Below are 26,817 nucleotides of genomic sequence, written 5' to 3' on the forward strand. Positions count from 1 at the left end.
TAACTAAACTGCACACCTGCAGTAAGAATTCAGGGGAAATTCACAGTAGACCCTCATTACAGACACGCTTTTCTTGGTTCTTTACACCACAGGGTTCAGCATATTTTTTTTTACTTTTCAATTTGAACTACGATATTAAGAAGTATGTGCTCTTTTGAATCTCTATCTATTCATGGCTGTGGCTGTTTTCTATATATCACATTAGGTATATATTACCTGTCATATAATGGGTGTTTGTACATTTCTATATTGACTCTTGCTACGGTCTATTATTTAATGGTTTAAGGGAGTGAGTATTTCACTACAGAGGCTAATAACAAGCTGTGCTTGAAATGGCAAGGAAAAATCTGTATTTTAATCCAGTGGTTTAAGGTCCCTATTTACTGTTTGTTTCCACTTAGTGATCATCAGAAGTGACACTGCAGGTCTTATCTCCAACTTCATCAGTCATTTTCTTAAAGTTTGAGGCTGCCTTTGGTATGGCAGTTTCCAGTCTTTTTTCAGTTAGGAGTACTTAAGACCTGCTTTACAGTACTCTCATGTCAGTGTTGCCTTTTCCCCAATCTGGAAATGAAACTCAAGATCATTTTAGTAAGGAGGTAATGTAAAAGAGGATCTTTAATGAAGGCCTTCAGAGGCAGTTATGGAAAGATGTCTGCAAAAGCCCACCCCCTGCAAGGATTTATAGGTTTAGGAAATCAGCATAATTGATAAAAAACACCAATTAGGAGTACAAGTGGTGTTGCAGTTTTCCTCCAGGTCAAGCCCCTTCTCTGGAGCCCCCCATTCAGCACTAGTTGTACTTTGTCCATGACAATGTGTCTCGAAGAGTTGTTCTCAGCTTTGGTTCCCAGGAAGAATCGAGATAGCACGGGGCCTTGTACCTCCCAGGGCTTGGAGCCCCGGAATTAGTTTTGTTTTTCTGCTTAGGGAAAGGCCATGGAAAATTACTGGAAAAACTAGCTACTAATACAGTAGGCGACAGAGTTGCAAATACATGTGCGAAGAACACAGAGAACATATAAAAGAAAAAAGGCAAAACCCAAACTACACCATCAGGAGAATTGTTTTGAATTGTTCATATTATTTAATAGACAGAAAAATTGTCTACTTGTAGCTGTTCTCTGTGATATATCTTCTGTATCTGCACGTACTCCTCTCTCTCCTTCTGTCATTACTAACTTTGGATTTTTGTGGTTGAGAAGTAGAAGAATGTTTTTCCTTTTTATAGCCACAGGATATCAAGGTAAAGCCATACTGCTAGGATACAAAATTCTTTAAGAGCAGTCCTTAAATAAGTGCTGCAAATGTAAAGACAACAATGTAAGTGAAGAATAGTTGTAATTCAATTAATTCCTTTTGTTCTTGCATTTTGACTGATGATATTCTGTGTTTATGTATTGCTGAAATTATAGGACTTACAAATATGTCCTGGGACTTACATATACTTTTGGGAGTGTTCTCAGATTTTTAATAGGGTGTTTGTTGTATATATTGCATATATTTTTTAACCACTATTATTTCACAAATGAAATTTATTCCAAATCTGATAGTATTGATGCATGTATATGAGAATTTCATTAGATTTTGTAAAACAGGCAAATTAAGCTTAAAATTACTGTTAAACTTTTTTCATTTGTCTGCCCTAGGTTACAAACCAAATGGTCACAACATGTAAAGCATACATTACAGATGCTGGTTTGAATCGAGTCTGGGATCAGGAGACACCGATAGTCGTTGGAAAAATCAATGTTTGTATTTTGGCATTTTATTATTTGCATGTCAAACCTATTGATTACCTGTTTATATCATAAGGAAGTCCATATCAATATGTATCAAGTGCTTCACACCTCTTGGCTTCTTTTATGTCACGGTGCTTTGAATGTTTTCCCAACTCTTAGCCCATGGGCATTGGCTGTAATTACAGTAGCTTCATCTTTGTCAATGTGGTCTGTTACTGACCTTGGAATGGACATCTTTACTTTATGTACAACCAAGGAATTAATATTCCACATTTTTCCATCTTGAGGAAGAGGGACTATGGAGGAGGGTATAGCTCTGGTATGGTAACATCTTCCTCTACCCTGGAAAATCTGGTATTTGCATAGACCCTGACTTTGTTACAGTAGTTCCTTTCCATACAAGATTTCCTTGGCATATCATGAAAAGTCAGTGTTAAGGTAGTCTTCCTCTTCTTCATCTGATGGCGACCTATTAAGAACAAATTAAGTGCATGCAATATGCTATGGCAAAATATGTGCAGCTGTGGGAATACTGGTTTCCAATGTTTACTTCATTTCCACCTTCTCCTTTTCTGGAATTCAGTTACTGAGTTCCTATATTCTCCAAAAGGCATTGAATACAGGAGAAAAATCACTTTCCTAGTCCTGCTGACCGCACTATTGCTCATGGAGGCCAGGATGCCGCTGGCCTTCTTGACCATGTGAGCACACTGCTGGCTCATATTCAGTCTGCCATCAGCCAGTACCCCCAGGTCCCTTTCTGCCTGGCCACTGTCCAGCCACTCTGTCCCCAGCCTGTAGTGCTGCAGGGGGTTGTTGTGGCCAAAGTGCAGTTGCGCTGTGCAGAACACAGCATTTGGTCTTGTTAAACACCAAATTGTTGGATTCAACCCATTTACCCAGCCTGTCCAGGTCACTCTGCAGAGCCCTCCTACCCTCCAGCAGATCAACACTGACACCCACATCTGCAAATTTGCTGATGGTGGACTCAATCCCCTTATCCAGATCATCAGTGAAGATATTAAACAAGACTGGCCCCAACACTGATCCCTGGGGACACCAGAAGTGACTAGCTGCCAACTGGATGCAGCACCATTCACCACCACTCTCTGGTTCACTGTGCTCTACTACTGTATGTTCGTTCATATGTTGACAACACTTTCTTCAGATACTAAAAGAAAACCACTCTGTTTAAGTTGTTGCCTGTTGACTGAAACCAGATTAAGTGATAACTAATGGCTTTGGAATGTCAATAGGTTTGAGTACTCTAGTCCCTCACTCATAAGCATAACATAATGAATATGGTATTTATTCCTTCACTTTTTAGGAGTGCATATGTCTGTTGAGAGAATATCAGAAATGCTTCCATGAAGCTAGGCAAGAGACTTCAGAAAATCTAGGAGGAAAGGCATTGGAAGTATCAGAAGTGTACATTTTTGGAAAAGCTGAAGCTTTTTGTAGGAGATTAGAAAAAGTGAGTATATTCAGTGCTATTGTTATTAATAAAGAAGAAGCGTCTCTCCAAAGAACAGTTTACAAAGTGGATGCCTGCCAACATACATTCTCTTAATCATCCTTTAAAGGAGTCTGTAATTCTCTACTGAGAGAATATAGGCACTTCAACAGAGTAAGTCATCCCAATGATTGATGCTATTACCTCACAATTGCCTTCTCAACTTGTCAATTTATCTCTTTTAGTGTGGAGAGAAATAACCTGATTGATCTAGATCATTATTTTAAGAGGTTAAAAATTATGTGAAAAATAACACACTTTTGCTTTTTTTGAATCACATTAAAAACTCATGTTTACTGCCAAACACAGTTCTTCAGATGATTCTGCTGCTTGGTGTTATCTTAACATTTAGCTTGGTAATGCAGTGAAGGGATTTTAAACTAACATTTTTGGATGGAAAAGATAATAGGTGCTTCTTGGTACAGAAAAAGGTCAGGCAAGGGATAAGACAATAATCATCACAAGGTAGGAATTCTGTGAGTCTTTGATGTACTTTTTCATCACTCAATATACATACTAATCTGCAGGGTTGGGTTTTTTTATTCTTTGATATATCTTTTTGTCATAAGTATGCCATGTTTTAACTCCTTTTCCATATTATCCTATTGGATCTAGCAGTAAAACATAAAAAACCTCTCTTTATCATTAAGAAAAACAAAGATTATTTTACTTTGTGTTGAGTTGTGGTGACAACTGATGTTGAAAACTGAATTAACCATGCTTCAAGTATTGAAGATACTTGACTCAGAAACAACACATTTGTGAATGCAGTAGCTAGAGGAGTGGCTGTTGAATATTTTATCTTGCTCAGGTTTTAGTTTATAGAGGAAATAACAAAGAATTCATTATGAGCATGAATATAATATCTTTATTTCAGATAATGGAGATGATAGCTGTAGAACAGAATTTTAATGCACTGACTCAGTGTGCAATTGAAGGTATAGATCTTATGGCAGTAAAATTCAAAAATATCTACCATATTTTTCAAAAGAAACCGTATGACACCCTTGATCCACAAGTAACAGAATTTGATGTGGATTTTGTGAAATTCATGTCAGAAGTTGAACGTTTAGAGGTAAGTAATATAATGACTTATTATAACTTACTTGGGAAAGAATCTATGGAACTAGTTATCAGTGACACTTTGGATTGTTAATAGGCTACATTGTTCTTCTAAATAGCATGGAGTTTGTGTTTGTCTGGAGGGAGGCTTTTTCCATTCCTTCTCCTTTCAAAGGAAGGTGTAAAATATATCAAACAGTGCTCAAGGATGATTTTCACTCTGCAGTCAAAATGACAAAAATTATGAGACCTGAGAGAATGATCTATGTGGAAGTTGTTTATTAGCCTGAAGAAATGTGGTCAGATTTTGGGCAGAATAAATTTGTAACTAATTTGTTTATTTCATAGAATTGTATGATATTTTAGAGATTATTTGACTGAAACTAGCTATTTCATAATTATATTAAGCATGGCCTGATTAAGGCTGCTATTTTGTGCTTTAAGTAGTAACAATTTCAAATGCTATTATGTTAAGAAAATATCATCAAAGTACTATTCTCTGACCTGAAAACCCACACTGAATTATGTATTTTTTAGGCGCAGCTACAGACTTTTATGCGTACCTGTTTTCGGAAAATTTTGTCTTCACAGAATTCACTTCAGTTACTTCAAAGGTATTGGCAACTATGTTTTAAAATATTTTAAAGTAACTTGAAATTACTGATTAGCACAATTTAAACAGCCCAGCAAATTTTAGAACAAAGGGCCTAATTGAGAATTTTTCATTGCTGGTATTCTGGACCACATAATCATGATAAAATATATGTCTTATCTTTCTTATGGGAATCAATGTATCCTTTTTCTTAATTTCATTAGAATATTTTTTATACACAAGAGGAAAGCCTAAAGGAAAAGCCTAAAACATACTAAGCAACAACAACCAAAATACCCACCAGGGCAGAAATGTTCAACTTGTTTAAACTCCCTCAAAGAAAAAAGTTTTCCAGATTCAAAAGAATTTCCTAGATTTTTGCTTATTTCACTTTATGTAATGTTCATATACCCCAAAATAAATTAAAACAGTTATTATTTTAGAAATGTCATTTTGGGTATCAATTTTTAATACAGGTTTCAAAAGCTGAATATGCCATGCCTTCAAGAAGAAACTGCACATACAGTTAGTTGTATTCTTCAACATTATGTAGCAGAACTCGAAGCTACTAAAAAGGTATTTAATTTCCTTTCAGTAAGTTATGAACATCATGTTAAAATAGGAGCAAGCATTTTAACAGGAATAATTTTTATTTATTCTGCCTATTTCACCAATTTACTCTCAATTTATCCTACTTTTGTTTTCCTGTTACAGAAAACAGGCCTTAGTGGGTGGGCAACAAAATATGCACAACCCCTCTTGAAGGCAAATTTGTCATCACAATTTTACTTTATAAACCAAAATATTTTCTGATATTCCTTCATCAATTAAAGAAGCATATTCTTTTGTGGCTATGTACATTGCTTGCATGTACCTTTTGGATTTTTTTATTAAATGAGGCTTCCACAGTTAATTTGAATTTATAAGTCGTTATTATCAAATGCCGTGGCAGCATAAAATACATGTAAAATGTAGGTGAATTGCATTTATGTTCATTATTAAGTAATTTTCAAATGATTTCTTTTGTGCACCCTGACTGAAGTATAAATGAGAATTAAGTTCTGGGAACTGCTCATATTACTTGACTCTAAACTTTTACTTTGCCTGTAAAATAAACATCTGCATCAGAACTAGATGTCCAAACTCCCTTTCTACTCAAGAAAGAAAGGAAGAATTACTCTAGAGTGAGTTAATCTGATCAATTTTATATAGTGTCCTGAAGATTTAAAAAATTCCCTCCAAATGCCCATTTTTCTTCAATGAATATAAAGGAAATCTGGAAAAAACAGACTGTTGAAAAAGTTTTTCTGAGATGTTTACATTTTGTAAGATCAATGATACCAGTTTGCACAAGGAGCTAGTATCTATAAACTCTCCTCTTATTAGAAAATTTTTCCCCAAAACAGTGAGTTAAAACTGTAGCCTAGTAAAGCTGCTCTGAACCACTCTTTACAGTGTCCTTTCCCTACCTACACACTGTATATAACAACCCCTGAACCCCTAATTACTGGCTTAACTAGACGAACAGATTCTTAGCAGCACTGCTTGCTTAAAAAAAAATAATGTAGCCCACCCTTAGCTGTATTTTCCCAGGCAAAAAATAATAGGTACATTTACTGAGAGGGTTTCATCCAGGTCAGTTCCTCTCAAGGTCATCGTGAAGCTACTGGGATTTCTTTGGCTGGGACTGCTGGAGACAAGGAAGGGCTAAGAAGACATGCTAGTTAGTGAAGAGTTGTGTCATCACAGCCTGAGTTTGCATGCCTAAAGTTGGGTGGCTCCAAATACTCCTTTCTTCTGTCAAAGAACACATCTAACTAGTCCTAACTATTATTAGATATTACTAAATTGCCTTTTATCTTTGCCAAGCAAGTTTTTTTCTGATGAAAAGTTGCTCCTACTGCAATGCTGGTTCTAAAGGGATTGAGGGATTGAATACTTTGTCAATGCAAATTTTGGGGCTTTTTTTTTTTTTTTTTTTTTTTTAAATTTTTTTTTTTATTTTTATGCAGCCATTCACTGAGTAGGGGACATATTTTCTCATCTTAGGCACAGATAAAAGCATGGGCTGTGTATCCAGGAGTATCTACATGCATTTTGGTTAGAAGTTAGTAGAAAAGTGCATATCATAGAATGCTAAATTATTGTCATTTGGAAGGGACCCACAAGAATAATTAAGTCCAAATCCTGAAATGTTATCTAATAGTCCGATATGTGTGTCTGAAGAAGAGTGTTGATGTTTCTATTCAGGAAAAAGCTCTCAGTTAACAATCTAGCTCGGGCCTCTCCTGAGGCCAGTTCCAAGCCAAGGGGGAAAAGCTCCACAAGGGTTCTCCAGAAACCACCTCCTTAAACAGCTTGCTTTCACAGCAGATGGCTTCAAAGTCTGGTGTCAGACTTGATCCTGAACACTGGCTGCTCCGCCCCAGGGTTCACAATGCCTTTTGGTGTACTCAGGACTCTGTCGTAAGTAAGCACAACTGAGAAACAGCATGAGATAATGGAGACGGGAGAGGTACCAGCGTTGATATATGTGCATCTTTGAAGGGTACCAAGTCAGGGAAGAAATATATTTTTCTCTCCATGAGCTGTTGTGTGACTCCATGCGAATGTAATCTGTTTGGGAGGAGGCAGAAACTGTGGTACCAGAGAAAACAGTTTAGCATTTCAATAGATTTTTTAATACATGTGTTTAATGATATTGTTCTTGCTGTAGCTTTACCAAACCCAGAAAGATGACCCTCCTCTTGCTCGAAACATGCCACCTATTGCAGGAAAGATACTGTGGGTGAGACAGCTATTCAGAAGGGTAAATGAACCAATCACCTATTTCCATGTAAGTCGATGTGCTGAAAAAATTAGGTGTTTTGTGTAATAGTGAACTGTCTTCAGTACAGTGATCATAAAATTTCTGGTTATGATTGTATCACTTGTTATATGCTAAGCAACATTTTTCTTTGTGTGTTTATACTGCTCTGCAGTAACCCCTGTAGATCCAAGATGTAGTGTTGGAATAGAACAGACTAGACTATTTCAGTTGAAAATGACCTTGAAGAATTCTTGAAATGTTTGAGTGATGCTCCTACAAAGCATCTAGGTCTCATGCCAAGTTAACTTCTATTTGAGATAGGTTTTCACTTTCCTGTTTCCCTCAGATGTGAATAATGATAATCTAAGTCTGTTCCAAGGAAAACAGACATACATATAATTACTGATTAAAAAAGGAAAGTTATACAATAAATTTTCACTTATTCAATTTTGAGTAGAACTGAGTATCCATTTCACTATGAATTGCAGGTATTTATGACAGTATATTAAAGTAATTGCTCTTACTGATGTTAAATATTTAGTATTTATTCCTTACAAGTTCTTACTGACTTTATTGCCCTGCAAATTTGAATCATAGATATTTGATACAGTTTTTAAGATCTCTGTCAGTATAATTCATAGTATTAACATACACTATGTATAGACAATAATTAAATTAAGAAAAAACCAAGTGGTATGGGTGGTTTTGGATGTAGTTTTAATTTGAATGTACTGTGTTTTAATAGAAACATTCCAATATCTTGGCAAGTCCAGAAGGTAAAGCAGTTGTTCAATCATACAACAAACTTGCATATGTGTTGGTGGAGTTTGAGGTAGTCTATCATAATGCGTGGATGAAGGAAATTTCACAATTACAATATCGTAAGTAATTAAATATATACTTGCTTCTTTACATTGTTGTTGAATATTAAGACAAATAAAATCAGATATTCTTTAAGCCCCATTTAGCCTTAAAATGTGCAAGTAAGTCATGATCCAATTATCAGACTTAGTAATACAATCTCAGTGCTTTACTGACCTTGATACTTGGTTTTGATGCAGAAGATTACAGATTTGGTACACTGTTCAACATGTTACTGTAAACATTAGTGACACAAATTTAAGACACAGATAACTTTGGTATTTAAAGTCTCTATATGTACTATTTAATAATTATTTCTGGGTTTTTTTTCCTAGTATAATAATTCATAAAGTTGTATTGCCCCAGTCCCTCTAAGGACAAATATTACTAAATGCCTAGAAAGGTTTGATATTTAAGCATTGTGTTTCCTGGTTCTTAGAGAATTAATTTCATGATTTTTTAACTTGGGCTGAGGAAAATTATGACACAAATAAGACTGGATCTGAGGCTTGTTTAATTTATGAAGAGAAAGGCAGAAAGATAGTATGATGGAAGTGGGTTGTGTATTTTCTTTAGCTGAAAACAACATGAAACTATTTCACAAGTAACCCTACATACTTAATCGCTATATTGTAATATTATAAATATACATATTATTTTATAATAATGTATAGAATTTAAACAATTGTTTGTCTTAGAAACTGATACTAGAATGTCTTTACAGTCTTACAATCAACGATACTTGTGCGTCATCCTACAACTGAGAAGTTCCTGGTTAATTTTGATCCCCAGATTCTAGAGATTGTGCGAGAGACAAAATGTATGATAAAGTTGGGTCTGGAAGTACCAGAGCAAGCAGTCAAACTAGCAGTAATAGAAGATAAATTGAAATCAAACAAGTTGCAGTTAGAGGTAAACTTGAAAAGTATCATGATTGCTGTTTAAAAAAATTAAAAAGGGAAAGTGTTTAAACATGGATTTTTTTCTATAGCTAAAGATCAAAGCTGGGTAAGAGGTAGTTTAAGGTAAATTTGCAGAATGCACAGGTGGACATAGAAAATCTCATTTGAAAACCCCCTTCTAAGTCCTGTGTGGGCTGGTAGATACTTAAATATAAGAATATATATTTCATATACCCAATGGCACACTAAGTATACTCTGGTCATGAAATAATTTAAGCTATACAAATAGTTTTCACAGTCTGAAAATTTAGAGTTTTTGAGAAGAAATATTGGAGTTAGTCTGGTTTGAAATATATGGTGAGCCACAGAAATGTGAAGAATTTTGCAGGTCACCTGCAAGAGAACTTACATTTGTTATACCTATTGTAGTCTCTGCTATGGTGTTATTTCAAGAGCTTGTATCTTGGGGATAAGGTGCATCATACAAGACTTTTCTCTGTGTGTGTGTATGGCATAAGAGAAGAGGATATTTTAAAACTGAGTTCACACCTGACTTAAGTATTTAAAGGATATGTTACTCAGTTTTAAAAGGGTATTGCAAATTATGGTCACTAAAGATCAAGCTGTCTTTAGTTCTAGAGAAAATTCGTTCTTTTTCTGGCTTTGTGCCTTAAGAAAGTGTTGCGCAAAGGTGGCTTTCATTCCTCCTTCTATAGCATGATACAAATTCATACATCCCAGAAATTATGTTCATAGGTATGTAATGTATAGATATGTATGTCTGTGTATAGGTATGTAATGTCTGTGTAAAACTCTACAATTGTTTCCAAATACAGCATTGTGGAGATTTCAATTTTTTTTCAGATGATTTGATTGTATGACAAATTGCTTTCTTGAGTAAAGAAATGCTTTAAATATTCTGCTTGATACTACCTTTTCTAATAATCAACAGGGTGTTGTCCAATCTTATGAAGATTTGTGTAAAGGAACACAAAATATGTTTGTAAATCTGATGACACCAAAAATGGAAAAGGTTAGTATTGCTGCATGCACCTCAGAATACCTCATAAGACATTAAAATAACTTAATAATAATTTATAATTCTGAAATATTTGGATGTTATTTAGATGTTATTTATTGTGAGCTTAATGGATTTTACTGAGACCTTTAAGACTAAAAATTTGTTCTTTGGATCCTTCATACAATTCTCAAATAATATGCTTTACAGTCAAATAATCTTAGTGCCTATGAGATAGAAGACCAGTAGAACAAAAAATCTGGTCTTTGAGGTCTATCTATCTCCACAAATCTCTGGCTTTAACACAGAAATTTGCTCAGAAGGAATGATTAACTTTGTAAATAGAGTCTCTTCACTGTGTAGAATGCTACAATATGATGTTTTATGGTGCACTAAAGGTATGGTTTTATTGGAGATGCAGAATGTCTATCCCACAAGCCATTTTGTTTTGCCAGACATTTACAAGCATACGTATGCGAATGTTCTAAGTATCTCTCCCCATTTTGGTTGTAAGTAGTCACACCAAAAGGTTGCAGAGTTTGTGTAAGTTTGTGTAATTACAAAGTTGGACAGAAGTGTGAGAAACGAAAAACCTGAGGCTGTAGTAAGCGCTACCCTCCCCTTTCTATTGCGTAAATTTCTTTGGCCTTTTTTGTTGGAAACTTGTAGCCTTCCTTGCACACCACTCTGTTTTATAAGCAATGTTAATGAATATAATAATAATAGAACTTGTTTTAATTGTTTTCTCTTTTTTTTTTTTTTAATCTATGACATTATATCTTTATGCTTAGATGGAAGGTGTGTTGAGGCAAGGTCTTACCATGTTGACTTGGTCATCTGTCACGCTGGAAACTTTCTTTCAAGAAGCTGATCAAGTTCTGCATGTATATAGACAGCTTTTGAGAAGGGTAAGCATTTGCTCACTATATAAATAAAACCAATACCTTACAGAAATTGTTTCTAGGATGTTATTTTTCCTATTCAAACATAATCTGTACTTATTTTTGTACCATACATACAAATTTTATTGCTTTTTAAAATAGGTTCCTTTTCTTGGAGTAGGGATATACTCAATTATTCTCTCCTATTACTGCCATCATATATTTGATTTTTTACTTCTGTCCTTAAAAGAGAATCTATTTCCACTTCTTGTCTTCAGATTCTGGGGCTTTCACTCTGATTTTCAGAGTCAATGCCTGTTTTTGAGTGCTTGCCTATGACTGCAGCTGCATGAAAGATACTTCCATGTAAAAACTGTTGAGTGGAGAACTTTGGAACATTAACTCTATTCATAGCAGGCATGTTGTGAAGCTGTGTCCTCTTTGTGCAGCCCATAAAATAATGAAGGAGAATGTGCTTTTTTCCTCACAGTTCTCTGCATGGTGCTCTGTTCTCTTTTACTCTCTTGGTATTTGTCACATAATTGCTGAATTCATTTGATTCCGTATTTAATATCTACATAAGTAATCTGGATGATGGGATCAAGTGTACCCTGACAAAGTTTGCCAATGACACCAAGCTAAATGGGAAAGTGGAGAGCCACCCGACAGGAAGACCTGAATAGACATGAAGAGTGGACTAGAAAGAACCTTACAAAGTTCAACAAGGACCAATGTAAGATCTTGCAACTGGGCAAACATAATCCAGGAGTGCAGCGTAGGCTGAGATCTACCTGATCTGGGCATCCTTGTGAACACTGTGTGGCTCCAGCAAAGAAAGTCAGCAGGATGTTGGGTTGCATTAACCAGCAGTGATAACAAATCACCATCCTCTCCTACTTGGTGCTGGTGAGGCCAAACCTGGAACTGTATTCAGTTTTGGTCTCTGCTATACAGAAGACATTTGGAGAGGGCTCAGGGAAGGGCCACAACACAACACAATGATCAAAGGACTGAGAAGCCTGACAAATGAGGAAAGGTTGAGAGAAATGTTTTTTTTCAACCTTGAGTAAAGAAGGCTTAGGGGAGACCTTATCATCATGGTGTAATATTTGAAGATTTGCTGCAAAGAAGATGGAAACTCCCTTTTTACAACAGTTTACGTAGAAAAGATGGGGAGTAATGGGTATAAGTTGGTTGTGGAGAGTTTCCAATTTGACACAAGAAGAAAAATTTTTGCAATGAGAGCAGTGAGCCACTGAAATAATCTCCCATTGGAAGTGGTGGATTCCCCAGTGTCGGACAATTTTGAGACTCAGCTGGACAGGGTGCTGGGCCATCTTGTGTAGGCTGTGCTTTTGCCAAGAAAGATTGGACCAGATGATCCTTGAAGTTCTCTTTCAACTTGGTATACTATGATTCTATGATTTAACATGCTTGAGGATCATTATTGGCTTGGTTTTTCTCAAGACTTTAGCTTGACAGTCAGATTGCCCTTTGCCTTGATGATTAAACTGTGTGACTATTATCTCTTCTATCAATATTGTAAATTGTGTTTCCTTTGATAGGAGATTGTTAGTCACTAGTCAGTGTATCTAGTTCTTTTTATGTGTGGCAGAAAATCATAATTATGATCAATGCTCTGTTTGCCACTGAAACCCAAAGCTGGAAAAAGGTTGTCTTTGTCAGAGATGAACAATTTTGTAAGCCTGAGTATGTCTAAAATAACCATGTTTTTACTTAAAAACACTATTTTCCTTACATATTTAGGTTGTATACATTTTTTGACTTCTCCCTCCCATATAAATTAAAAAAGTTAACCTTGGTTAGACTCTTGATTTCTGTGAATGGGGTGTTATTGTCAAATAGGAAAAAAGTTATGTGAAATGGAAGCATGAGGTATATTGTGAAAAACAAGATGGAATATCATAGATGCAGACTATGTCAGATAAAAGATTAAAAGATGGACAGAAGTCACTTTTACTTGTATTCTGCCATGGTGAAAAACAATTCAGTGTAGTTGACTGGGTACTAATAATGCTGAAATTTAGAATCAAAAACACAGCAAAAACTGTGTTGACTAAAAGAAGGAGAAGGACTGAAGATTAACCCATAAGCAATTTACAGTACACCCCCCCACTTGCCTTGCTGCTAGACTTGTGGTCAGTAAGATCATGAATAAAAATCCAATTATATTGGTGTAACTTGTTCTATTACTCTGTTTAATTTAATCTAGAAGCAGTGTACCTTGCATGACAGGAATGATCTAGGGTGTGACTTTTTGTTACTGCCTGTCTGCCTAAAACTGCAGTTAAACCAACCAGGATTCTTTGGGAGTCTGTCTAGTCACTGTAAATAACCCTTAAGTTAGCATAACTCTTGTTATTATTCACTTGGAGAATTTTCTACTCTGTAACATTTTTGCATTTATTTTTCTGCAAAACATTTTTTACCTGTTAGAGCTCTCTAAAATGGAATACATTATGCTTTAAAGATAAGTGCATGGTATTAATGTGGTTTTCTCTTTTTAGGTTACTATTATAAGTGACGTGCGGATTGGTTCAATATTAAAAGAAATATCAAGTACTTCTTTAGTTAGCTTACCAGTAGATGGTCCTATCAAAATAGAGGATCTGTTAACTGACAATGAGGTGTGTGCCACTTTACATCTTTCAACTTGAATTCTAGAGCATATTAGAAAAAATATCTTAGTAAATGAAAATAAAACTAAAAAATTCTCTATGTGGAAATACAGAACTTTATTTGTAATTAAATTATTTTGGTTAAAATATTTTATATGAAGATACATTGGTTCTTTGGTATTTGAGATACTTTAGCTGTAGTATTTAGTAAATAATCTTTTTTAAGTGCTTTGTACTTAGATGAGATTTTTTGTGTATGAAGGACCTCAGAGATATATAGCCTTTCTTCCCCCCTATTTTTTCCAAATTGTTGTTTTTAAGGAGAAGGCAAAAAATACTTTCCAACAAGTGTATTTGAAAATCTGAAAGTTTTCTTATTCCAAAATAGGCTAAAAATATATTAATTATCAAATCAGTGCAAGTAAATAAAATCATTAAGGACAGTTGAAACAGTATTTGGGTAATTTCAGATTCAGAGTGTGATCTTTCTTCAATATTCAGGATTTTTTTTGAGCACATGAAAGTACCATTACATTTAAAAATGGGGCTTTTTTAGGCATTAAAAATATAGTGATAATGTAACAGAAGGTTTTATAAACATGCAAGTGTATATTAATAATATGTTTTATTGAAATAGTTTTGGTCTGATTAATACAATATTCAGGGAAATGTTTTGAATCTCCGTGAAGAAAAACAGCAATAAGGTTATCAGTGATACTAAGACAATGCATTGATATTTTTATTTAACAGGATTATACTAAAGAATGTTCCGAATTATTGAACATCAAAAGCATGCACATTGAAGATGCTGTTCAAGATCTAATAGATCTATTTGAAAAGAATTATGAGTTTCCATCTCTTAAACCCTCAGAATTACAAGGTAGTTAAATCCGGTGTTCCATTCTTCTCAGCTCTGTTAGCTGTTTGGTACTGTCCCTCTGTTTTTAACTTTCTTGCCACAGTAGAATTATGTGCTTTGCTGGCTGGTCAGTTTAAATTAGTACAGTCAACTGCTGGCACTTCCCACTTCCCACTGAGCTGGTTCCCACTTCTCTGGGACGGCTTACAAAGATTTTAGAAGATCCTGTATTGTTACAAGAAAAAGAGTTTATATTTGGAGGAAAAAAATGTTTTAAGGAAAAATTTATTTTGATGCTTAATCAGTAATGGAGCTCTTTTCTTTCATGGGATTTTTTCCTTCTGGGTTCAGGTTTCTCCAGCTATAGAGGCATAGGCAGGGTCAATACTCTAGGTGGTTCAATAGAATGCAAACAGAAAAAGATGACACAAAGATACTTTTCTGTCTTTTGTTAAATTCTTTATGCTTATTTTGATTTTTTGGCCATTTTCACTGATACATTCATGTGTGCCTGTCCATCTTTAGTAACAGCTTGGTAGTTCACCCTGTTTGTTAAGCTAAGGCTTATAGGCTGGACTCTAAACCACATTCCTGGTGTGAAAAAGTGCCATGAAATAAAGCAAATTTTTCGTGCTCCAGGTGTTACTAAAATAAAAGTCAATATTGTTTTGCCTCTAATTAGTGGACCACATGCTTTAAAGCAGAATATATATGCAATTACATTTTTTTTTTAATTTACAGGAAAAGAAAAACATATAGCATTTGATAGTAAAGAAAAGGAGAAAGAAAAAACTCCTGCTGAAGGATCTCAAAGTGAAGATGGCAAGGGCAATGATAAAGAAGAAGAGTTTAAAAAGGTGTTTTGTGAAAATAAGGAAATTATTTTTAGGCCAATTGGATTAGTAAACAGTATCTTGGGTTTTGGTAGCTGCATATCTATGTTACAGAAAGACATCACATAGACAGTATCAATTGTAGTGTACGAATGATGAAATAGCTTACCTAAAAAGTGCATTTAAGATGGATTTTAGTTTTCACAAGTATATTGCATGTTATTCCAATTATCACCTTTATTAAACAAATTCTTGACATGAGTGGTAAGTGTAAAAACTGGAGACAATAATGTGCCTAAGCCATAGCACAGATTTTTCTTCTCGGGTAGACAGGATCTTTCATCCTTTCTATCCTTCTCTTCCAACTTCATCCACAAAGATGATCTTTTTACTTTTTCCATGAAGAATGCAATTTCTTCATGTTCAGCAGAGAAGGAAAGTAGAAGTAAAGAACAAGGACTCTCAAACTAGCAAGTACAAATGCAATAATTCTACAAGGTTGCATTGTTTTTTAATAGTGATAATTTCATGTTGCCGTATTTTCAGATTCTTAATCTTGTTGCATTTTACTGTATTTGTCTCTTTTTCAAAAATGCTACATGTGCACCAGTATTCTTGAATAATTTGTGGTTTAGGTTTGAGGCTTGGTTTTGTGTTTATTCTTTTCTTAATGTGGAGAGCTTTTCTGAAGGAGTGTATTTCAAACAGATTTCAGTATTCTGTATCTGAATAAGACAAGCTGTTTCTTCACATACTGTATTCTCTTTTCCATGCAGCTTTTACTTATTTACTTAGTTAAAACCCCCCAACTTTTCACTTTGTGTTTTTCATGTAGCTTACAGCATAAATTCCTTCTGACAAAATCTATTAGGTTTGTCTTACAACATTTTTGCAATAATTTTCAGGTTCCTATGTGAACACGATGCTAAATAATGTATGGTTTATTTATTACAGAACTGTAAAGACTTAATTGCTTATTTCAGTCGCCGGCTGCTAATCAGCCTTCAGAAAGCAACCCGACTGTCTTTGGATCGTATTAAAAGAAGAATGAGTGTTCCAATGTAAGTTGAAAATGAAGGATTCCCTCAATATGAATTCCCACTTTATGAATTCTTCATGATAATGGCAACATCCATACAAAATCAGTCTCCTATATTCAGTATGGTTTCTATAGATTCTTCTCTGCTTGAACAGGCATACAGTTCAGAGACAGAATTGTTTCAGTGTAATATATTGTATATTGAAAAGCCTATTTGGAATTCTATTAAGATAATTTATTTCAAGCAAGTGAAGTTTATAATGTTTTGTCATTAATGTTTGTTAAAGTCTGAATTACTTTTTTCTTTTTCTAAGGACATTTTTCATAAAAAATGTATGGAAATTCTTATCAAAGCAAATAGGAATTTTTTTGTTGTTTCCTTGATATTTGTCTACTGTATCATATTGTTGAGTCTTCCCTTATTTGGTCACTATATGATACCACACCACTTAAAATTTTACTTTTTGCCATGTTTTCAGGTTTTAATTTTAGTTTTGAATAGGTTAACATCATGTTTTTTATCATTTTGCACTAGCTTCTCATTTTTGAAACTTTTTTCCCATTATGTTGAATACTTACTTAAAATGTAATGGAACAATTTTGCTCTTAATAGGTTGTTGCACGTAATGATCAGTGAGACCTTCTTATGCCCTATTCAAAGCACAGGCAGATTTCCATCATTCTGAACCAGAGAGATTAAAATCCAGAATCAGAAAATACTCTGGATTAAAAATTCTGAAAGCAATGGCTGGATCCAATCTAACCTTTGTCAGAATGGTGGAGCTCTAGCTATTTTCTTTATCCTTTAAGCAAGAAACTTCTGTAAGTTTTGGAAATAGTACATAGCTTCATGTGAAATTCTCCATATGAGTTTGGTCAGAAAATGTAGCTCAAAATTATATTTCTCAGATAAACTGAGGAGGTTTTGTGGTGAGGTGTTTATGATACATGTCAAAATCATTTTACAGCAAATCTGAGGACATCACTCCTTTTTTAAAAGCAGAAGTACACCTTGATAGTCCCGATCTGGTAAGTTTTATGTGATATAGGTACACTAAGGTACACTGTCTTAGAGTTATCTCTGCATTTGCCCAAGTGCAGGGTGTGGGCATGCTTCCACTGAACCAGCATCTGCTCCAAAGGAGAGCAGTTGCTCACATTTTTCGGTGTGCTGAGAGCACTGATGAAATGTGCTTGCAGTCCCAGTGCCCTGGCCTCTGTCTCAGTGCTGCTTGCAGAACCTTGCTGTTTAACCTTCTGTGGTTTAGCAATTACATTGCGATCTGTCCATTCATGTTCTTTGCAGTGTGATTACAGTTCTCCTCACATGTAGTAGTTGCATCACTGCAACTGGTTCTTCATCTTGCTTTATTATTAGTATCAGTATTGGTATTATTAAACTCTTACTTGTGTAATCTAAATCCTTTTGTTGAATTTCAATAATGAGCATTATCTTTGCTCGGTTTGGCTTTAGTCACCTAAATACAAAGTTAGATGACCAGAATGAGGAACACTGAACAAAAATAGAAGATTCAAAATCAGAAAAAGGAGTTGTGGATTTCTATGTACAGAGGTAAAAAGGCAGCTCAATTGCAAAGAAGTAAAGCATTAGATTGTTTTCCTTTTGTAGAATAAGATAACTATGTGTCAGCAATATATATTTTTTATTTTATGAGAGAAGGTTACAAATTTTCTCAAATGTCTTATAAAGATGAATGGGCTTATATTGAAATTACAATGAAAAAAAGGTTCTGCTCTTAGGTGATATTCCTTTGACGTTGAACTGGTGTTCATATCACCATTATGTTATTCATTCACACTGTGTGTGTGTGTGTGTACACATGATATGTAAGTTCTGTCAAAGTGTACAATGTTTACCTTGTTGATATTTGTAGAAGCATAAAGCACCAAGCTCTACCCACTGCAAAGGAAGTACATCTCTCTTTGCAGTCCTCAAATGATTGACTGATCCAGGGCAGTAATAAGTAATTCTGGAAAAAATACCACTTTGCTAATGCTAATAAGAGTTTGCAAGAGCCTTGCTTTTTATGTATGTGGCTGATCATACATCAGGCCTGAGAAGGGTGGGAAGTGGTGGTTGCACCATAGCATGCAATTTCTAATGCTTTGTGGTTCTAGAGTATAAAAAAACAAGGTTTGTGATGTATTCCCACACATTATATGAGAGTCATTATAAAAATGATGCTTAAAATGTTGTAAGAGTTTTTAAAATAGCTGTTAAAAAAGCCAGTAAATCTATTTGCTTATATACTTGGTTGCCATTTCACCCACAGTATGAGTGCATAATTAGATGGTAGGTCAGCACAATGTGTTTGATCTTTTTAGAAGCAATTGTGAGCCAGACAACCTGCTAAAGTTATATTTTCCAGCTTCTCTTCTGGGGTAAACTCTGCAATTCACTATGAGTGGAGTAAAACTGAGGTCTCAAAAATGACAATCAGTTGCATTTATTTCAAAAATGTTTCAACTGTTTTAAATAGGTAATTGTTCCCAGTTTAGATGATATACAGAATGCCATCAATCGCATGATTCATTTAACACTGGAAGTAAATCGAGGAGTTGCTCAGTGGGGACAGAGGCATTTGCAAAAATCTATTTTAAAAACAGAACCAGGCACACAGCAAGCAGCTTCTGCGGGCTTTGGATCACAAGGGAAAAAAAACAAAAAAGGGGAAAGTAAGTGGTTTGTTTAGGTTTTGTTTTACTTTTTATTTTACTTTTTTGCTTTAATAACTATGCCATATATAAATATTTGTCAATAAGCTCGTTTTTCATCAGAGAAGCATACTGTGGATTATTTTACATTAATTTTGGTGGTTTATTTTGATTTAATTAGCTGTATTTTTCAGAAATATATAAGCTTTTCAGGCTTACATAAGTATTACAACTATGAAAAACAATAAGAAAAAACTTTGAAAAATTCCTAGATTCTGAATATTTTACTTAACTTAAGGCAAAGTAAGCTGTTTGCCAATCTTTTTCCCTTCTTATTGTGGAATGTAGCCATAATGATATAGCTGAAACCATAAACCATTATTTTATACTAAATCTCATTGAAATATTGAAATACAGCAAGAGCCAGACTTCAGGAAAGATTTTAATTACTGGATGTATTCCTAGATTGGATTAGAAACACCCCAAATGTTTTTTCACGTGAATGAAAAATATTTGACTGGAAACAGACCTACATCCATTTTAGTCAAATACTTTATTTCTTAATATTATTTCCAAGTGTCTCTCCATACATTTTGCAAGCCACCATAAAAGCCTAAATACATTTTTACCATTGGGTTTTCTTAGCTGTTTGACACAGTGATATGCAATCCAGTTATATCTTTGTTATCATTCCTTTGAAAAGTCTCTAACATCTTGGAAAGTTTTTCTTTCTGACAGTCCAGAGCTGTTACTTTATTCTTCTACTGACATGTCCCGTATGAGTCTCACCTCTTTTAATGGGCTTCAAGCAGGGTGGCAGGAGCTAATCCTCATCAGACACTCAGTCTTTTCTTCAGCTGTGTCAAAATACAGCATCAAGAAATGACCATTTTATCACCTTTAACTAGACACCAGCAAGACCTGGGGGCTTATGTTAATATTGTATCAATGAGATTTTGGAGTACACTGGTAAGGATGGATGAATCTGAGCTGTTTCCAGTACGCAGACACCAGAAAAGGCCTTCAGAGTAAAAGAGAACTTGGAGCTGCCTCAAATTCCCTTCATTTAACAATATATGCTGTGGGAAGGGTGGATTTTTCTTCTTCCTTCACTGAAACCTGCTTCAAAATGCTCAGGGATTGTTATGAAAGAAGTAGCTCATCAGATCTGAAGAATATCAGTTTCTATATTGACCCTGATTGTCTCATAACTTAATCAAAGTGTTCAAGAATTTTACACTGCTTTAAGCAGTATATGCAATTAAAAAATTTAATTTTTAAAATCTTAAAAAAATTATTAAATGATGTGGAATGTTTATGAGGCCTTTGATGTTCTGCTTACAATGGGGGAAAGTGAAATTTGTGAATGAAGAAGACTATTTTCTTTCCATTTGAAAATGTTCATTTTAGACTGAATTTGCTGTAGCTGTATAGTGCCTGGCATGAGCTAGCAGCTGGTACTTCACATTAAGCTGTGTGACAGATGTTTGAAGGATACTCAGCCTTACTGAAGAGCATCATTGCTCAATTTGGTATGCATAAGTTTAGAAGAGAATTCTAATCAGACTGTCAACAGTTCATTGACTTATATATAATTTTATTTTACAGAAGGAGGTGATGAAGTTGTCAGAAAGCTAAAAAATTTTTATGCAGGTGTTGCAGAAAATGAAGCTATTGCTAAAATAATTGTGATTCTTTCTTCTGCTGGGAATTCTCTAAAAGAAGGAGTTAGTGAAGTTCTGCAAGAGTTTGATAAATATAAGGTGTTGTGGACAGAAGATAAAGACACCAAATTTCAGGTCAGTTTAATCATTATCACTTACAGGACTATTCTTCATTAATCCTATCTTTTGAAATCAGAAAACACTGGGAAAAATCAAGAAAAAAAAAAGATGTAGAAAACACATTTACACCTGAAATTCTTTTATCTTTCTGTATCTGCTAATACAGATTAACAGGTTCCTTGTTCCTCCTTGTTCTTACAGGAGAAGTAACAGCATTTTATTTCTGCATAAATTTTTGTATTTTGGTTTGCCTTTTCCTGCTTCTATGCCATTCTAGATTCTGAAAACCTGGTAACTGCTTTATTTTGCTTGTGTAACTCTGGATTTTTGGCCACAAAAAACCAATCCAGTTTGGTATGAGGCATGTATCTATGCAAACACAGGTAGCACAGGGAATTAACAGAAGGAGTTAGAGACATGCACATGCCTGCAAGGCTACTGGTATCACAGGGATATGGTGGGATCGCACCTATGAGTGGAGTGTTGGAATGGAGGGACACAGGCTTTTTAGGAAGGCTAAGCAGGGAAGACCAGGTCAGGATTAAAAGGAGGGCAGGGACAGATGACATTATAGTGGGGATCCTCTACAGACTGCCTGACCAGGAAGTCCAAGCAGATGAGACTTTCTGTAGACAGATAGGAGCATCCTCACACTCACAAGCCCTGATCCTCATGTGGGACTTCAACCACTCTGATATCTGCTGGAGGAGCAATACAGCGGGGCATAAGCAATTGAGAAGGTTCCTGGAATGTGTTGATGATACTTCTTTGACCAAGTAATTGAAGAGCCAATGAGAAGAGGTGCCTTGTTGATTAGAACCTTGTTCTCATCAACAAGGAGGAGCTGGGGGTGGGGAAGGTGAAGCTCAAGGGCAGTTTTATGCTGCAGTGACCATGAAATGGTAAAATTCAAGATGAGTTTATGTGGGTTAAAATCCCACCAATTCATAAGCAGGGCTGAAAATTTCCTGTTAGCCAAATTAAAATTTTAAGTCTAATGTAATTAATGTTACTAGCTTGATCTAGTTACTACTGAGGAATAGGCTACTGCTACAGTGAAAGCTTCAATAAAGAGGCAGTTAAGTTTCATACGCACATGTTTAATTTCTACATTCTTCCTTTTCCACTATGCTAACCCTTCCACTGCCTGTCTGGGTACTCTTGGACTAAAGAGTAGAAGTGGAATAAAGCTTTCAGCATTTATTACTTGGCCATGCAGTGTAAGCATAATCAGTACAGGTCTTAAGTAACATTGCTGAATTGCAGCTTTTCAAAATCACAAAATGTTTCTATGCTTGAGTTCTGCTCAGGGAACTATTTAGAAAATGTGTTTTATTGTGATTGTTTCCCACATAATTTGGCTTATGAGGTAGTCTTTTGGTAAGTGTGGGCATGTCTTTGATCTGTTTCATCACCTTTTTTCACAAAACAAGTAGGTCCTTAATATGTCTGGGTTACCTTTTTATCTGTTGAATTTGGTTGGAATTTCCCAACAAGGTTGAGTGTTAGTGACAGAGAAATTTATAAGCATTCATTTTATGATGCTGCAAGGCTACAGAAGGCTAAAAACAAGTATAATAATGGTATATTTTCAGCAATTACTGAATTACAGTTACAACATGTTTTACCAAAATTATGGAAAAGAACATTTGTTGATTGACATTTTAAACTACACACAGGAATTTTTTGCTACTGGTCCCTCCCTGTCTGAAATTAAAGAAGAAATAGTTCACTATGATACGTTTGAGCAAGAGATGAAAAATTTAAAACCCATTATTCTTCTTGGTCCAATTGAATTGCACACAGGTATGACATTTTCTTATCTTAGTATGTATTGTAAAATAATGAGTAAAATAGTTGCACAATCACAGAAGATGCATAGTTTACAGCAACCCACAAGGATCATTGAGTCCAGCTCCTGGCCCTGCATAGCACCATCCACAAGAATGACACCATGTGCCTGAGAGCATTGTCCAAACACTTAGTGAACTCTGTCAGGCTGGTGCTGTGACCACTTCCCTGGGGAGCCTGTTCCAGTGCCCAACCACCCTCTGGATGAAGGGTAGTACCTTTTTCTAGTATCCAACCTAAACCTCCCCTGACACAACTTCAGGCCATTCCTCTGTGTCCTGTCACTGGTTACTACAAAGAAGAGATCAGTGCCTGCCCCTCATTTCCCCTCATGAAGAAGGTGTAACTGCAATGAAGTCTCCCCTCAGTCTCCTCTTCTCCAAGCTGAAGAAGTGACCAAGTGACCTCAGCCACTCTTCATAAGGTTTCCCCTCAAGGCCCTTCATCATCTTCATTGCGCTCCTTTGGATGCTCCCTAATAGTTTAGTATCTTTCTTATTTCGTGGTGATCAAAACTACACACAGGGCTCAAGGTGAGGCTGCCCCAGTACAGAGAAGAACATGTCCCTCCCTTGCATTGCTGGTGATGCTGTGCCTGATGCTCTCAGGACATGCTCGGCCCTCCTGGCTGCCAGGGCACTGCTGGCTCGTGTTCAGCTTGCTATCAACCAGGAGCCCCAGGTTCCTTCCTGTGCCACTGCTTTCCAGCATCTCATTCCCCAGTCTGTCCCTACATCCAGGATTTCCCCATTCCAGGTGCAGAATCCAGCACTTTCCCTTGTTGAACTACACATGGTTGGTGTGTAGTTGCCCAGCCCTCTGATTTGATGAGGTCTCTCTGCAGGGCCTCTCTTATTTCAAGAGAGTCAACAGCTCCACCTAGTCTGTGAACTTCCTTAGTATTCCTTGCAGTTCTATGTCCAAGTCATTTATGAAGGTGTTGAAGAGCATAAGGTCTAAAATGGAGCCTTGTGGAACCCCACTAGAGCCAGGTCCCCAGTCGGATGTCACCTCATTCACTACAACCCTTTGTGTCCAGCTTGTGAGCCAGTTGCTCACCCATCACATGATGTGTTTATCCAGCTGTGTGCTTTGTCCAGAAGGATACTGTGAGAGACAGGTTTATTCTTGTAAATATGAATGTATATATATTGAAATAAATCTAGATATATTTCAGTATGAATACAAATCACTGAAGAGACCTCACCAACTGTCAGCCAGGGCTCGCTCAGATCCTTCTAAGACAGCTGTCATAAAAAATCCTCCATTCCCCTTGCCTTCTCTGCTTATAAATGTGGACACTAAGTTCTGTCATGAATGTGAAATTATGGAGGCTTTCCAAAGAGTTAATGAATGTGTGTTGACACTGATTTGATCATCCTTGGTACTCCTGTCTGACATCAGGTCAGCCAATGATTATAAAGAGCACTGGAAGCATAAAGCACCTTTGGTTCTGGTGAAAGACCAGCACTTAACAGCATTATCGCATTTTTCAGTGTTTGTTTCAGGTGGAGACATGGCTACTCAGTCATTCCCATGTTTAGTATGTTAGCTCTTAGAACATTATGTTCTGAATTAACCTGTTTATTCTGTGGCATTTGTGCCACAGCTGATTGTGCTAAGGATTCAAACGGCACTTATCCCTTTCACCTCACAAGGCTAACATATCTTCTCTGGTCCAACTGTCTGGTTGGTATCAAGTGACAAGTAGAAAATGTGCCCTGCTGCAAATATCGGTGTGGCTGCATTTCTAATGAGCAACCCTCTTCTTCTGACAGATTAGTTTGATCGGATTAAGAATAATCTGTAAAATTTGTCTTTCTTGAACATCAGAAAAGCAGAAGATACCTGCTTTGAAGACTGGAGTTAATTTCAGGATCTTGGTGGTGTGTTGAACCTATTTCTTTCAGTGAGCAAGCAAAAATGTCAGACTGCTGACTACACATTCTCATCCAGTCCCTGGATGCAGTTTCTTCTTAATGAGACCACTCTGGAAAACTCTGTCTATTATTGTGTGACCAAGAATAGTAAGAAAGAGTGTATCCAAAAGAATATAGATTTTGTTGATGGTCACCTGTGACCACTGCATCAAAGGGACCCGAGTCCTATAGGTTAGAGAACAAAGATGTTAAATGTCTTTTATGATCTGGGACAGCAGGTAGTTTCTTGGACCCAGTTTAGATTTGGGAACTGATTTATTGTGATTTACAGATTTTAACTTCTGGAAGGGTGTGGTGATTTTCTTGAATTATCCCTAGGCTTCATGAATCATCTCTTTAATGTTAATAGACACATTATTAAAGGAGAATCTATATCTGCTGCAAAATTTGTTTTGTGAGCTGTTTTATGCTCTTAGTATATTTTGCGTTCTTTTGCTAGTGTACAAAATGCTGCCTAATAAAATCCTAATTTTTTTCTGAATATCAATTTGAATTCTTGCCTCTTCTGTCTCTTCAGTGTTGGTTTGTGATTATGTATTAAGTGCGTATGACATGAGGTGTCACCTTACAGTTTTAGCTGTGAACTATTCCAAGTCCAAATTTTGAAATCCCAAGATACCATTTCCTCAGTGGGTATAAAGCATTTAAATACCACTGATCTTAATACATCTGGTTAATGTATATCAAAGATATCCTCTGAAAATCCACATTAATAAGTAGGCATTTTGTTCTTTCTTCATCTTCTCTATGTGCTCCACTAGGTAAGCTTACCAATATGTTTTACAGATACCATAGTACCCAATAAAACAACAGAAATATATTTAATTATAGTTGAAATGGTTTTGAAAATTTTAAAATGCTGTAATGGAATTGCTTGTCTGCTGTTATCTAATTGCTGGTAAAGAACCATATGTGATGATGTGGTCTTTTTAAAGAAAAAAAATTAAGATGTGAATTAAGTAATTTTTTTTATTTTATTGTTTTTTAAAACAAGGACCACTGAAAAAAGCTTTAACAATTGAAGCCAATTCCTGGAAGATGGTCCTCTGTCATTATTTAAATGAGGAATATAAAGCGAAATTGCTAGACATGATGTCGTTCATAAATGATTACCTAAACAAATTGGCTCGACCTCTGATTGACTTAGATGATGTCAGATTAGCAATGGAAGCTTTATCTGCCATTCAAGAAAAGAGATCAGATATAGACATCTCTATGGGACCTATTGAAGTAAGATGACTTTTAATTTGTTATATTGGAAAAATATTACTCTTATTACTAATAATATATATATATATATATATATATATATATAAAATAAGTGTCACAGGATAAGATAAACTTTGAACTCTAAAAGCAAGTTCACTGTCTTGAAGGAACTAGGCTGCAGATGGGAAACAAAATATTATTTTTGGTTTTTTATATTATAAATTATGACTCAGATAATTTAATAGACTCTGTATTGATACAAAACAGAAAAATTTCTATCTGAAATTATAATATATAAACAATCTAGGAGACAACATGCAGAAATAAGAAGATGAGAACACAAGACAAGAGAGCACTATGCTCCCTTTTGCTTTTCGTTAGCCTTAATCCTCTTAATTTTTCTGTGTGTGTAAACAAACATCTTGATCATCTAACCCCTTGAAATATATCCAGAGAATATTCATTAAACCACACATCATGGTATGCAGTCAAAAACTGGCAACATTCTTTTGGTTTTTTCTATAAGAAAAAAAAAACTGAAAGAAGCTAAAACAAGCTCATTATAAGTACTTGGTTTACTATCACTCTCTGAGACAGTCAGCTTAAT

General features: G+C 35.5%; 1 protein-coding gene across 1 annotated transcript in view; it reads left to right on the forward strand.

Annotated features, from left to right (window-relative positions):
• Positions 1-26,817, forward strand: part of DNAH8 (dynein axonemal heavy chain 8) — a 119,339-nt gene that overhangs the window by 12,564 nt on the left and 79,958 nt on the right. The window contains exons 11-29 of the mRNA XM_053973710.1: positions 1,650-1,751; positions 3,070-3,216; positions 4,133-4,330; positions 4,855-4,931; positions 5,386-5,485; positions 7,626-7,745; positions 8,464-8,599; positions 9,304-9,491; positions 10,434-10,514; positions 11,291-11,407; positions 13,909-14,028; positions 14,770-14,899; positions 15,620-15,735; positions 16,666-16,772; positions 17,719-17,779; positions 19,252-19,447; positions 21,035-21,225; positions 22,890-23,016; positions 25,996-26,231. Of these exons, the coding sequence (XP_053829685.1) occupies positions 1,650-1,751; positions 3,070-3,216; positions 4,133-4,330; positions 4,855-4,931; positions 5,386-5,485; positions 7,626-7,745; positions 8,464-8,599; positions 9,304-9,491; positions 10,434-10,514; positions 11,291-11,407; positions 13,909-14,028; positions 14,770-14,899; positions 15,620-15,735; positions 16,666-16,772; positions 17,719-17,779; positions 19,252-19,447; positions 21,035-21,225; positions 22,890-23,016; positions 25,996-26,231 (2,550 nt within the window). The remainder of the gene's footprint in view (positions 1-1,649; positions 1,752-3,069; positions 3,217-4,132; positions 4,331-4,854; positions 4,932-5,385; positions 5,486-7,625; positions 7,746-8,463; positions 8,600-9,303; positions 9,492-10,433; positions 10,515-11,290; positions 11,408-13,908; positions 14,029-14,769; positions 14,900-15,619; positions 15,736-16,665; positions 16,773-17,718; positions 17,780-19,251; positions 19,448-21,034; positions 21,226-22,889; positions 23,017-25,995; positions 26,232-26,817) is intronic.

Source organism: Vidua macroura, chromosome 3, assembly GCF_024509145.1.
Source record: "Vidua macroura isolate BioBank_ID:100142 chromosome 3, ASM2450914v1, whole genome shotgun sequence".
Classification (NCBI taxonomy): domain Eukaryota; kingdom Metazoa; phylum Chordata; class Aves; order Passeriformes; family Viduidae; genus Vidua; species Vidua macroura.